Below are 14,747 nucleotides of genomic sequence, written 5' to 3' on the forward strand. Positions count from 1 at the left end.
ACACTCAGGTCCGCGTTTTCCGCCTCCAGGCCCTGCAGAGGCTCTTTTATAGTGCACGTAGTTCGGCGTGGAGCATACTGGCGCATGCCTTCCTGCGCCGTTTCCAAGGGCTTCGATACGACCGGCAGCTCTTTTATCTTTCTCCGAGGGGTTTTCCGCGAGACCTCTCCGGGCTGCCGGTCTTCTACCAGGACCTCCTCCGGACCTGGAAACTGTTTCGAACAACCAGGTCCATGGCGGCCACCGTGGGAGCAGATCTCCTCACGGAGCCCCTGCTACACAACCCCCAGCTCCGTGTGCAGGTGGCGGAGTCCCGCTCGGTGCGCCAGAGGTTGGTCCTGGCAGAAGTCACGAGGGTCGGAGACCTCCTGGACTACGACCGGAGAGACTGGCTGGATCCCCTGACGCTCGCTCGGCGCATGGGGCTCTCCAGCCCCCGTACCCCCCGGCGCGTACTTCAGGAGGAGAAGGCCGCCTTGACCCCCGCAGCTCGGGCTTATGTTAGCCGAGCCTTGTGCGAGGGCGCACCCCGCCCATCCTTTACCCCAGGCCCGCCGGACCTTTCCATCGGGCCCCTACCCCGTAGATCCCAACAAACCCCTCACCCTTTCACTGCAAGCCGGCTGCACGAACTGCAGCCGGTTAGTTTTCAATTGCACCACGGAAATATTTATATACACTTACGCTTCACACCCTTCATGCCCACACCCTGGTGTTCCGCCCCGATACAAAGTGGCGGGACCTCCTGCCATCTTTGGAGGGTGAGCAACCTCGGTGGGCCAGCCTGTATTCCACCTTGGTCCCGAGGCCCGTCAGGGACATCAGTTGGCGGCTCCTTCACGGAGCTGTGAGCACGGGCGTGTTTTTGACACGGTTTACCCCCATCCCGGACACTTGTCCTTTTTGTAATGTGAGGGAAACCCTGGCGCACGTATATTTAGAGTGTGCCAGATTGCAGCCCCTTTTCCAGCTCCTCACAAATATTCTATTACGCTTCTGGCTTCATTTCTCCCCTCACCTTTTTATCTATACACTTCCCATCTGTGGCCCCACAAAGTCGTGGGATCTTCTGGTCAACCTCCTCCTAGCCTTGGCTAAAACAGCCATTTATAAAACCAGAGAGAGGAGGTTGGCCCATGAAACATCCTGCGATTGTGGGGCCTTTTTCCGATCCTCAGTACATTCACGTATCCAGGCGGAGTTCCTCTGGGCAGCGTCCACCGACTCCCTTGACGCTTTCGAGGAGCGGTGGGCGCTGTCCGGGATTCTCTGCTCGGTGACCCCGTCCGGTTCCCTCCGTCTGACCCTTTGATTGAGGGGAAGAGCGAGAGACGCCAGCCCCAGCCGTTGCCGCTGTGGATACCATCATTCCTGTCATCTAGGAGGAGTCCTATAATACATGGGTGTCTACCCCCCCGGACCCCTAAACCGCCCACCCCGCAGCCGTGCCCATCTTACCGGGCACTCTCAGGAGAGGGAGGATCGGTGACACTGGGCGCGGCACTAGGTAACTCGAGGGGGTGGAAGACCACGAGTGTCGAGGAAGCCCCCCAGCTCTGGGCCCAGGCTAGCCTGAACACTTCTCCCTCCTGAAAGCTGCTGTGTTATACCTTCTGTTTGCGTTGTTTTGTTGCATAGTTGTTTTGTTTCCTTTGGTAATTCTGTAAGTGTTACCAATAAACTTTTTTTTCTGTTTCAAAAAAAAAAAAAAAAAACCTTCCCTGTTACCTTACCCAGGGAAAAGGGACCTACTTAGCCTGCTCTCCTGCTGCTGCCCTCTGGCCTGGACTTTCCTTGCTTTTTGCCCCTGCTTTCGGCTTCCCCCGCGACCGGACCAGATGCTCTCCCCCCTTTCTTTTCTTTTTGTTGTTTTTTTTTCTTTCTCTGCTGTTGCTAGAGTGCTGGTTGGCTGCCGGCCGGCTGTTAGCCCCCCGCCCCGCCTGCCCTCGGACGCTGCTGCCGCTCCAGCTGAAACCCCCCCGAGAGAGGGGGGGCCTGCCGGCCCGCTTCCCCTGAGGGGGGGAGTGCAAGGACCCAGCCCCCAGACCCAGCCGCTTGCTGTTTGTCTGCGGACCTGTCTCCAGTCGAGAGGATTCTTATCACTTGCTCTGGCATTTCTGGAATACAAAAAAGAAAGCCCCGAACAGACAGAGAAAAAGCTGTCCACCGGAGGAACACCACCCGGGGAATCTACAAATCGCCGTGGAGGGGGCCTAAGACTGAGTAACTTTCGAACTGTGCTCTCGCGTGGGGGGAGGCCTTGACTGTGTCTTAACTGTGTTTGTAGGGACACAGGGGGTGTGGCACGGAGGTGCCCCCCGATCCATCTGTGTCCTCCCAACCCCCATACTACGATCTTCACCCCCCCACTCCACCATCTTTGCTGGCTGTCCAACATCTGCCTCTGGACTCAGCTGCTCGCCCTGATTCCACTGCATGGGCCAGAAGCACCAGCCAACCAAACAGGACTCTCTGGACAAGCGTACTGTGGTTCAGGTGCCCTCCCCCCCCCCGAATTGTCCACCCCACAGCTTGTCCATTTCTACCTGACCCCAACTCCTGTTAATCACCTGCCACCGCCACCGCTGGGGTATCGGCAATGGAGGGCACCGGGGTGACGACCATCGCTGCCATGCCCATCGCCTCCCCAGACTCTAGGGAAGCCCCCCCCAGCCGGCGGGAAAAGCCAGGGCAAGAAGAAGGGGAAGGGCCCCGCTAAAACCACCAGGCCCTCCATGGCAGAGGCCACCCCCGCTGCTGCAGCCCCGCCATGGACTACAGCATCCTCCCCCCCGCCCCCTCCACCAGCTCTGCGGATGTCCCTCCCTCAGCCCCCAGGACACGTGCCCGGGTGGCGGCAGCCCCCCCGCCTGCCGCCTCGTCATCTCTCCCGCCCACCGCCTCCGCCACCATCAATAGCGGCCGGGGCCCCTTTCCCACCATGACAAGGAAGCATGGCATCCGTTGCCTCCTGGTGCCCGCCTCGCCCCACGTGGAGACCTACATGCGGGCGTTGGCGAGGGTGGTGGGGCCCTCGGCCATTGTGGCGGCCTCCAGAATGCACGTGAAGGTCGTTTTCTTCTTAGCATCGGAGGCTGCCGCCCAGGAAGCAGTGGAGAGGGGCCTGGCGGTGGGGGGGTGGTGTTTGGCCCCCTAGAGCCACTAGAGGACCTGGGCGTCCGCCTGGTCCTGACCTCTGTCCCTCCTTTTCTCCCCAGTGCTGCCCTGCTATCCGCCCTTTCCACTCTGGGGAAACCTGTTTCTGTTATCAGCCCTCTCCCGTTGGGCTGCAAGGACCCCACCCTCCGTCACATTTTTTCCTTCCGCTGGCAAGTGCAACTTTTACTGCTGTCGGCGGCGCGTGACAGAGAGGTGCTCGAAGGGTCCTTCCTAGTCCCCCACCAGGGAACCCGTTACCAGGTATAGTTTTCCACGGGGGAAGCCCGGTGCTACCTCTGCCGGGTGTCGGGGCATGTCTGGAGGGACTGCCCCTTAGCCCGGCAAGGAGGGGCACCTGGGATCCCCAAGGCCCGGCAGGACATTGGCCCCATCATTGCCGATGCCCCTGGCCGCCCGGTACCCGAACCCACCCCCCCACCCTTCGGACCACCGCTACTTCCGCTCAGGCCCAAGGGGCACCTCCCCTACAATGCCCAGACGAGCGGGAGAGCCCCGTCCTCGCTGCTGACAATCTGGCGGGGCCTATGGAGGACAGTGTGGCAGAGATAGCACCAGGCACGGGAGACAGCCTGCCCCTTATGCTGCCCTACCGTTCCCCCCCCCCAAGTCCCTGAGCCATCGCCTTTACCCCCTGACATGACCCCTGCTAACCAGCCCCCAGATGATGCCATGGAGGGCTGGGCCCTAGTCCGGGGAAGCGAGGCAAGCGGAAGGCTTGAGCTCAGCCTCATCTACCCAAGGCGGAGGCCCCCCGGAAGACCAGGAAGGGGGGCACCGATGCCGAACCTTCCGCTTTGCCCACGAGTGCGTCCCATCCACCTTTGTCAGCCAGGAAAGATGTGGCAGCACCGGAGGGTAGTGTCTCCCCTCCGAGACCCTCGAGGAAGCCCCTTCTGTCCTGACGCTACCCGAAGCCCCCGTGAACCCCGAGGCAACCGTCGTGGTCGGTGCCAGTGGGGAGAACCCTGGGGCGACGGAAAGTATCCTCTCCTCCATATTCGAGGAGATCGAGGCCTTAGATCTGACCCCAATCGCCCAGGGGGAGGACGACCTTTTGCCAGCAAATCTCGATCTGGGCGACCTCACTCCACCCCTCTTTTCCCCATGCTCCCTCCCCTTAACTGCTGCTTCTGCTCCCACCTCCGAGAAGCTCCTGGACTCCTCCACCAACCCAGCTGCTGATGGCACCCCGCTGACGACCACCGAGCCTGCTCAGGTGACAGCCGGCACCACGCGGCCGGGGCATGAGTCGCCAGGGGCACCCACTGTTGGTGCAGAGCAATCGACTTTCTTCCCGGGCGGGGGCCCTACAGAAGATAATCCACCTCCTGATGCTGTGGCCGCTAAATCCACCACAGAGTGCGCGCCCGGTATCACTGAGAGCCCCCTCCCCACCCCTTTAACCCTTGAGCCTGATCGGGAGACGCCACCATCCAGCTGCTTGCCTCCTGAAACCCAGAACCTCTCCTCTGCCCCTGCCCCTGCTCCTACCCCTATCCAATTTACCTCCTGCAATGTCATTGCTGCCCCCGGGGCTGTCTCCTTCCCTTTCCCAACTGATGACCCCCAGGTAGGCCTTTGTGTTCTCCTGCCCCGACCCATTAGGAGCTGCTATTTTCCCTCCACTGCCCCCTATCGCCCCAGAGCTTGAGGCGGGCCTAGAAGCTCCAGCCCATCAGGCACCCCGTTGGGGGTCCGCACCCTGCTTGTCCATTTTAGTGGACCACGGGGCTGCACTAAGGGCCCCGCCATGAACAACCGAGAAACCATAAGCCCACCCCCCATGAGCTGCGAGGAGAGCTGCGGAAGTTTTTAGAGGATGTCTGTGGCTCCAGCAACAAGGTACAACTTGCTCTCCAGCGATGGGGGGACTTTTCTCAAATCCTCTGGGCCACAAGGGCCCTCGTGGGGGAAGGTAAAGGGACGGGGAAGCAGGATGCTGCGGCCTACTGGCGGGTCTGCGTCTTCCGTGACCAATTACTCACCTATGGGATGGGTCACGGACTGCTGCGCGGCCCGCTGGGAGATGCGAGGGTCCCTGCCAGTGAGGACCCCCCGACCCTCCCCATGACACCTCTCCCCATCGCAACGTTGAACACCCGGGGTTGTAGAATGGCTCTCCGCAGGTCCCAGGTGCTCTTCTTTCTTCGGGAGGGAGGGTACTCTGTGGTTTTCCTGCAGGAGACCCATACGGACCCGACCGCCGAAGACAGTTGACGGCTGGAGTGGGGGGACAGGGTCTACTTTAGCCATGCCACGGTTCGACAGGCTGGAGTGGCGACCCTGTTCTCCCCCGACCTATGGCCTGAGGTGCTAGGGGTTGCCGAGGCCGTGCCGGGTCGCCTGCTGCATCTCCGGGTCCATATGGAGGGGCTCATGGTTAACCTTGTTAACGTCTATGCCCTGATATCGGGCCAGGAGCAGCTGCAATTCTACCAGCGGGTGTCCGCTTTCCTCAGCACCTTAGATTCTCACGAATGCCTGGTCCTGGGAGGGGACTTTAATACCACCCTCGAGGAGTGAGACCGCTCAGGGACTGAGCAGAGCCCAGCCACCGCAGACACCCTCCGGGAGATAGTTAAACATCACTCCCTAGTGGACATCTGGCATGACCACCATCCGGATGACACTTCCACGTTCACCTTTGTCCGGGTGGAAGCCCATCGGTGGAGCCACTCCCGGTTGGACCGAATTTATTTATCACGCTTCCATCTCTCACAAACCCACTCCTCCAGCATTCGGCTGGCCCCATTTTCTGACCATCATCTAGCCACTGTAACAGCCTCCCTCTGTGCGGAGAGGCTGGGGCCGGCCTATTGGCATTTTAACAACAGCCTGTTGGAGGATGAGGGCTTCGTGACGTCCTTCCGGGAATTTTGGCTGGCCTGGCGAGGGCAGCGGCGTGCCTTTCCCTCGGCACAGCGATGGTGGGACCTGGGGAAGGTGTGCACCAGGCTTTTCTGCCGCGACTACACCCGGGGCACCAGCCGACGGAGAAATGCGGCGATAGAGCAGTTGGAACGGGAGGTCTTAGAGCTGGAGAGGTGTCTGGCTGCCAGCCCCAAGGACCTGCTCCTCTGCGGAGCGTGCTGGGAGAAGCGGGAGGAGCTCCAGGCCCTCGAGGACCATCGGGCCTGTGGCTCCTTTGTTCGATCCCGCATCCGCCTCCTTCGGGAGATGGATCGCGGCTCCCGCTTCTTCTATGCCCTGGAGAAAATGAGGGGGGCCAAGAAACACATCACCTTCCTCCTGGCAGAAGACAGCATCCCCCTCACGGAACCGGTGGAGATGTGCGGGAGGGTCTGAGCCTTCTACGCAAGTCTTTTCTCCCCAGATCCGACCGACCCTGGCACTTGCAGAGTGCTCTGGGAGGAGCTCCCTATGGTCAGCGCGAGCGACCGAGACCGGCTAGAGCTGCCTCTCACTCTGGCCGAGTTCTCGGAAGCCCTCTGTCGTATGCCCACTAATAAGTCTCCAGGCATGGACGGGCTGACTGTGGAGTTCTACCGCGAGTTTTGGGATGTCCTCGGCCCAGAGCTAGTCACCGTCTGGGCCGAGTCTCTGCAGAGCGGGGTCCTCCCTCTTTCGTGCAGGCGAGCTGTGCTCGCCTTACTGCTGAAGAAAGGGGACATCTGCGATTTACGAAGTTGGCGTCCCGTCTCGCTCCTCAGCACGGACTACAAAATCGTAGCGAAAGCAATCTCACTGCGGCTAGGGTCTGTGCTGGCGGACGTGATCCACCCAGACCAGACCTACACCGTCCCGGACTGCAGTATCTTTGATAACCTATTTCTGGTTCGGGACCTTTTGGAACTCAGGTGTAGAGATGGTCTGTCGTTCGCCCTCCTGTCCCTAGATCAGGAGAAGGCATTCGATAGGGTGGACCACGGGTACCTCCTGAACACTCTGCGAGCATTTGGCTTTGGACCCCAGTTTGTGGGTTTTCTCCGGGTGCTGTACACCTCCGCAGAGTGTCTGGTTAAGCTCAACTGGACCCTGACCGAACCGGTCAGCTTCGGGCGAGGAGTACGGCAGGGGTTCCCCCTCTCGGGCCAGCTGTACGCTCTGGCGATTGAGCCCTTTCTCTGCCTCCTCCGCAGGAGGTTGACAGGGTTGGTGCTGTGGGAGCCGGAGCTGCGGCTGGTCCTGTCGGCGTATGCTGATGACGTGCTCCTCGTGGTCCAGGACTCGGGCGACTTGGCACGGGTGGAGGCTTGCCAGGCCATCTATTCGGCAGCCTCCTCTGCCCGGGTCAACTGGGTCAAGAGCTCTGGCCTGGCGGTAGGAGACTGGTGACAAGCGAGCTCCCTCCCACCCGCGCTTCAGACCATCCGGTGGAGCGCGGGTCCGCTGCTCTACCTTGGCGTTTACCTTTCTGCCATGCATCCCTCTCCGCTGGAGAACTGGGAAAATTTAGAGGGTGGGGTGATAGAGCGGCTCTGGAAATGGACGGGACTACTCCGATGTCTCTCCCTTCGTGGGAGAGCACTGGTGCTTAATCAACTAGTCCTGTCCATGCTCTGGTACCGGCTCAACACCCTGGTTCCAGCCCCGGGTTTCCTGACCAACCTCTGGACATCGATTCTGGGGTTCTTTTGGTCAGGAATGCACTGGGCCCCTGTAGGGGTTCTTCATCTACCCCTGAAGGCAGGAGGACAGGGCCTGAAGTGTCTGCGCACTCAGGTCTGCGTCTTCCACCTCCAGGCCCTGCAGAGTCTCCTTTATAGTGCAGGCAGTTCGGCGTGGAGCACACTGGTGCACACCATCCTGCGCCGCATCCGAGGGCTCCGATATGAACGGCAGCTCTTTTATCTCTATCCGGGAGGTCTTCCGTGAGACCTCTCCGGGCTGCCGGTCTTCTACCAGGACCTCCTCCAGACTTGGAAACAGTTTTTAATGACCAGGTCCGTGGCGGCCACCGAGGGGGCAGATCTCCTCGTGGAGCCCCTGCTACACAACCCCCAGCTCCGTGTGCAGGTGGCGGAGTCCCGCTTGGTGTGCCAGAGCTTGATCCTGGCAGAAGTCACGAGAGTCGGAGACCTCCTGGACTACGACTGGGGAGACTGGCTGGATCCCTGATGCTCGCTCGGCGCATGGGGCTCTCCAGACCTCGTACCCCCCGGCGTGTACTTCAGGAGGTGAAGGCTGCTTTGCCGCCCGCTGCTAGAGCTTACCTCGATCGGATCCTGCTCGAGGGCACGCCCCGCCCACCCTCTACCCCAGGCCCTCCGGACCTTTTAATTGGACCCCTGCCCCGTAGACACAATCGACCCCCTCACCCCTTTATGGCGAGCCGGCTGCATGAACTGCAGCCGGTATGCTTCCAAACCGCGCCAAGGAAACATCTATACACGCTCGTGCTCCACACCCTTCACGCCCTCACCCTAGTGTCCCGCCTCGACACAAAGTGGCGAGACCTACTGCCCCCTTTGGAGGGTGAGCAGCCCCGGTGGGCCAGCCTATATTCCACCTTGGTTCCGAGGCCCGTCGGGGACATCAGTTGGCGGCTCCTTCACGGAGCTGTGAGCACGGGCACGTACTTGGCACGGTTCAACCCCATCCCAGACACTTGTCCCTTTTGCAGTGTGAGGGAAACCCTGGCGCACGTATATTTGGAGTGCGCCAGGCTGTAGCCCCTGTTCCGGCTCCTCACAAATCTTTTATTACGTTTTTGGTTGCATATTTCCCCTCACCTTTTTATTTATGCACTCCCCATCCCTGGCCTCACAAAGTCGCGGGATCTCCTAGTTAACCTCCTGCTGGCCCTGGCTAAAACGGCCAATCTATAAAACCAGAGAGAGGAGGTTGGCCGACGGAGTTTCCTGTGACTGTGGGGCCATTTTCCGATCCTCGGTCCGTTCACGTATCCGGGCGGAGTTCCTCTGGGCGACATCCACCAACTCCCTTGATGCTTTTGAGGAGCGGTGGGCGCTGTCCGAGGCTCTCTGCTCGGTGTCCCTGTCCGGCTCCCTTTGTTTTGACCCTTTGATTGGAGGAAAGAGTAAGGGACCCCAGCCCCAGCCATTGCTGCTGCAGACACCACCACCTTAGAGGGGTCCTTTCACACGTTGGTGCACGTGCCCCTCCCCCCGGGTTGTCCACCCTACAGCCTGCCCCTTTTGTTGGGTGCTTTCAGAGGAGGGAATTGTTGGTGACACTCGGGCGTGACGCCAAGTAACTCGAGGGGGTGGCAGACCTTGAGAGTCAATGAAGCCCCCTCGCTCTGGACCACCAGGTAACTCGGAAGGGTGGAAGACCACGAGAGTCAAGGAAGACCCCGCTTTGGGCCCAGGCAAGCTCGAACACTTCCCTCCCCTGAAGCTAATGAGAAAACAATTGTGATTGATTGCTGTGTTACACATTGGATATGCTGTTGTTTTGTTTTGTAAGTGTGTTATGCAAATAAAAAAACCCACCTTTTTTGCTTCAAAAAAAAAATTACTCTCCTATAGCCATCTGGCCCGACTCTGTCACAGGATACAGACTGTTGCACAGCTGTTAAAGATGGTATAGATTGGAGAGGATTATTGTCCACTTGCTAGAGCAATGCGTTGGAAGTCAGGACTCCTGGCTTCTGTTCTCGGCTCCGCCACTGACTTGCCATGTGACCTTGAGCAAGTCGCTTCACCTCTCTCTGCTTGGTTTTCCCATCTGCCAATAACAACACTGAGTGCTGGGAAGCACAATTCATTGATGTTTCTAAAGCTCTTTGGGACTCTTGGATGGACGGTACTATAGAAGGCCAAAGTCTTGTTACAACAGTGTATTGGTTCCCTCATACAAACAAACTGAGACATTTCACATGGGACTCTACAACTTGAGCTGTCCCTGTTCTCGCTCCAGCTTTAAAGGGGAAAGGATTCCCTCCCCACCAGCATTTTGTTGCTAAACCCTGGAACCTGTCTCTTGCAGACTGGGCTGGTGGCATGCTGTGGAGGCATCTGTTGATGCAATGTGTCCCCATATCCTCTAGCTGTTGCCAAAACGGTGCCAAGGAACTGTATTCAGTGCTGTCTGGCAGGAGAGAGGGGTGCCATGCTACAGGAACCCTTTGAGATTTGGAGAAGTAAAGGGGCAGGATCCTCAGGATTCCCCATGCCAAGGATATCCTGGACCAATAAGGTGCAACTTTGAGATGTAGAGGGGGGATGTACTAGCTTTAAATTCTCTAAGTTGCTTATTTGACCCATTATTTCAGAGGGACCAAGGGCCTGGCCCTCCACACAGCAAGCCTACTGTGACTGAGTGTTCCTTTAGGGCTGATTGTGCTGGGGCAGGGAGCATCTGGCCTGTGCGGAGCTGCCTAGGAGTAATGCCCTGGATTTGTGGGCACACAGCTCTGAGCAGCCTCTCTGGGTATCCAGAGGAGGGGACAGGCATTGCAGCACTGCAGTTTCGCTCTAACTCTGCCTCATGCCTTCCCTGGAAGATGCTGGCTGAGGGGTTTTTTTTCACTGCAATCCTAGACTCAGGGAAAAACAGATTTGCAGCAAGAGAGTTTTCTGCCAAGGTGTGTGTGTGTGTGTGTATGTTGGGGGAGGGGGGGCGCGGAAGTTATGAAATGAAACAAAGAGCCTCATGCAGCATTTTCCTCGGCTGCAGTCTCCAATATCTTGCAGTCTAATGATTCTAGGGCCCTCTTCCGTCTCCTGCCTCTCATTAGGGATGCAACACTGTATCTCTTTTAATAGCATTAGTGTCTGGATCGCTCTCGACAGGAGGTGACCTCAAAGATTTATTAACCTCTTAATAAACCACGCCAGGGCTTGGCTTGCCATTTTGGTTTCTGGATTGCTTCTGTTTCAAAGGGGAGGTGCTCTCGCACTGCACTCTACCTCTCCTGCACAAACAGGACTGCTGAACTCATTGCTTCTGTTTAATAGTAGACCTAGGACAAGGCTAGGACTGGTTTAGCTGGGAGCTCCCACAGCACCTCCTGCTGGGTCAAGCTGGAACTGTTCTCCCACATTCAGTGCTCCTACAGCATCCCTTCAGCACCTCCCGCTGGCTGAGACTGAGTCTGGGATGGTATGCGTCCTTGTGCTGCCAATGCGCCTATGTGATTCTGCTAGGAGAATCTGGAGCCGTAGTAGTTGTGAAGTCTCTCTCTCCATGCCCCCCAGGATGGTTCTTAATTTCACTCTGCCGGCGCAGTGTTATTGTAATGATGCCATGTCTTCTTGTCTTTCCAGGCTCATCCTTCCGTACGTATCAAAGGAACAGAACACAGCTACAGCCCAGTCCTGTGCCAAGATGACCAGTGCACTGCCAATGTCAAAGGGAGGCACACCCACTGTCCATTCTGCAGCATTTCGGAGGCTTATCAGGACCCGTTCATTCTCCAGGCTCACTACCGGGTCAAACACGTGGACAAGGGGCTTGACTTTGCAGGTAAGATGCCACTTTGAAATGGTTGGACAGCTGGCCTGGTTGGATTGGAACTTCTCCAGATGCTCCTGTACTCTCTGCAGAAATTGCCCACAGAATTGCCCACAGTGATCCTTAACTCACAACAGATATCCCTAGACTTCCCATAGCTCTGCGTATGGTGGGGAACAGGCTGATTCCCCAGCAGCGGATGCATACACTCAGGTAGTGGCTAATGAGAATGAGATATAAAACTTAGGTTGCCAGTTTGGATGCAGCCCACGTTCGGGGCAGGCCGGGGTGAAAGTGGGCCGGTACGGGCCAGGACCGTGTACTGGTAAGAACCCGCACCAGCCCGTGCGCAGCCCACGTTAAAGCGCTGCAGGGTCCTTTGCGTGGCAGCAGCTGTAACGTTGCTGTGCCCCACGCCCCGTCAGTGGCCCTGCTGGGAGGGCAGGCGCTGGGAGGGCCTCTGATGGGGGGGGGCAGCAACGTTACAGCTGCTGCAGCAAAGGGCCCTGCAGCGCTTTAACTTCCCTGCCCCTTTTGCCCCCCCCCTCGGCCACCAACGGGTCGGGGGGTGCGAAGGGAGCCGCTGCCCTGGGCCCTTTAAATCGCCACTGGAGCCCCGGGCGGTGCGGGCCAGGTGGCCTGGAAGGGCTGGCTGGGGGATGCTGACACCCAGCCCCATCCCTTCCGCCCAAGCCCCCACCTCTTCCGGGGGCTGGAGCCGGCCCCAGCCCCTTACCCGTAAGTATCCAGAGTTACTTTCACCCTTGGGGGCAGCAGAGACTGAAGGGTTGGTACTATCTGATGCCTGTTCAGTGGCCCATGAGAAATTAGCTAGTAGGTCAGTGGACAGGTGCCTGTGTCATAGAAACCACTGCCACAGCTGGCTCTCATTTGTCAAAGTGCACAGTATTCAACAGCTTGGGACTGGAAGTGAAGGAGAGCCCCGGATTCATCTGAAACTGCAGGGTGAATTTTAGAGAGGCAGAATATAATTATCTAGGTTAGAATCTGGTCAGGACACCTGGGCTCACGCCCTGGACCTTGCAAAAGGTGCCTGGGGATTTTTACTGACCACTAACGGGGACGGCGTGTGGCTGTACCTCTCACCTGCACTGTCAGGGAGATGGACTGGGGGAGTCAGTAAATAGCTCTGTTGCCTTCCAGCAGCCTTGCTCTTCCAAACACCAAGGTGGGACAGTGTTCCTGCAGGGGGAAGAGCGCCACCTACTGACTCAGCAACAGCATTACCTGCACCACCTAGTTTTCCCCTAAGAGTAGCCATGCATCAATGGCCTGAGCGGAACCGGCTTAGAGCTGGAGGTAGAATTACTGCAGACTCCCTTAAAAATGCTCCAACCTGAAGGAAAATATGCTCCAGATTCAGGTCTCAGCTTTGGAACTAAAATGAGAGGATGATGTTTGCTAAATGGAAAAAGGACTGAGGAAAACCTTTGATTTTACAGTTTCTCAGGAGGTTTTACAAACAATGGAAAGTGTATGCGCACGTGTGTGTATTAAAAACTACGGAGACAGATTTGACAGAGTCCCTTTAAGCAAGCTGCCCATAGTGAAAGTCGCATGCAAGTGAAAGGTGTGTAAAAGTTGGGTTCAAATACTGAATGCACTTACGTGCATAGATGTGTGGTCGGGTCTGTGAAAGGCTGCATATCTTCCATCTCCAAGGAATGGGCTCAAGCAGAAAAGAGCAGCATCTTATAGGCCTGGTCTGCACTACAAACTTAGCGTGTTAAGTTGCGTTAAGTAGCGACATAAGCGCGTTAAGTTGATCTAAGAATGTCTGTATCTACACTACCGAGTCCCTTCCGCCAACCTAAGTGGTCTGTAATGTCGACTTCTGTACTCCACCTCCGCGAGAGGCGTAGCGCTTGATTTGACATCCACGGGTGAATATGGGGATAGCGTAGACACTGTGCTGTGCAATTCGAATGAATTGGCCTTCAGGAGGTGTCCCACATCAATGGTTATTTTGCAGTCTGGAAAGAAAGTCCCTGCTTGCAGCTTTCTGAACAGATCGGTGTTTCTGAAGATACATATGTCATGCATCTTTCCCGACCATCCCAAGTTGATGTCGGTGAAATGGACCCTGTGATCCACCAGTGCTTGCAACGCTATTGAGAAGTACCCCTTTCGGTTTATGTACTCTTTGGCAAGGTGGTCTGGTTCCAAGATAGGGATATGTGTTCTGTCGTCCATTACAGAAAAACCATCCACTATGTCCTGCATGTTGCTCAGTGTCAATACCCTTCTTAGCAAAAGTCTGTTGATGGCCCTGCAAACTTGGATCACAACAGATCCTACGGTAGATTTACCCACTCCAAATTTCAGAGTAGCAACCGTGTTAGTCTGTATTCGCAAAAAGAAAAGGAGTACTTGTGGCACCTTAGAGACTAACCAATTTATTTGAGCATGAGCTTTCGTGATCTTATGCTCAAATAAATTGGTTAGTCTCTAAGGTGCCACTAGTACTCCTTTTCTCTTTCCTCTCCAAATTGATGCCCCACTGACTGGTAGCAGTCTGGCATTGCAAGCTTCCACAGAGCTATCGCCACTAGCTTCTCCACTGTCAGAGCAGCTCTCATTTTAGTATTTCTGCGCTTCAGGGCTGGGGAAAGCTCTTTGCACAGTTCCTGGAAAGTGGCCTTGCACATTCGAAAGTTCTGCAGTCACCGCTCATCATCCCATAGCTGCATAACTATGCTGTCCCATCAGTCAGTGCTGGTTTTCCAGGCCCAGAAGCAGTGCTCCACCGTGTCAAGGTGATGCGTGACTGTTGCCAGCAACTGCGAATTGCTCAGCTCTATGTCTTCCAGCAGAGCTGTTTGCATGGCATTACATTGTTCTGTGCAGCGGCTCCTGTATTGGCTGTTTAAATACCTGCAGGATAAGGCGCAAGGTGTTTGTAATGCTCACAACAACAGTGTACAGCTGAGTAGGGTCCATGCTTATTGTGCTATAGCAGGGGTGGGCAAACATCGGCCCACAGGCTGGATCTAGCCCGCCAGCCATTTTAATCTGGCCCTCGAGCTCCTGCTGGGGAGCAGGGATTGGGGCTTGCCCTGCTCCAGCTGGGGAGCAGGGTCAGGAGCCGCGCCACGCATCTCCTGGAAGCAGCTGCATGCCCCCCCCCCCCGCATCTGGTTCCTACGCGTTGAGGCAGCCAGGACCCT

At 57.1% G+C, this 14,747-nt stretch overlaps 1 protein-coding gene across 4 annotated transcripts in view; it reads left to right on the forward strand.

Moving 5' to 3' along the window:
* Nucleotides 1-14,747, forward strand: part of LOC125622825 (uncharacterized) — a 92,603-nt gene that overhangs the window by 35,761 nt on the left and 42,095 nt on the right. For all 4 annotated transcript variants that reach the window (XM_048821287.2, XM_048821285.2, XM_048821288.2 and 1 more), the window contains exon 2: nucleotides 11,373-11,571. In XM_048821287.2, coding sequence (XP_048677244.2) covers nucleotides 11,373-11,571 — 199 coding nt within the window. The remainder of the gene's footprint in view (nucleotides 1-11,372; nucleotides 11,572-14,747) is intronic.

This window comes from Caretta caretta, chromosome 15 (genome assembly GCF_965140235.1).
Source record: "Caretta caretta isolate rCarCar2 chromosome 15, rCarCar1.hap1, whole genome shotgun sequence".
In the NCBI taxonomy this organism is placed as follows: Eukaryota; Metazoa; Chordata; order Testudines; family Cheloniidae; genus Caretta; species Caretta caretta.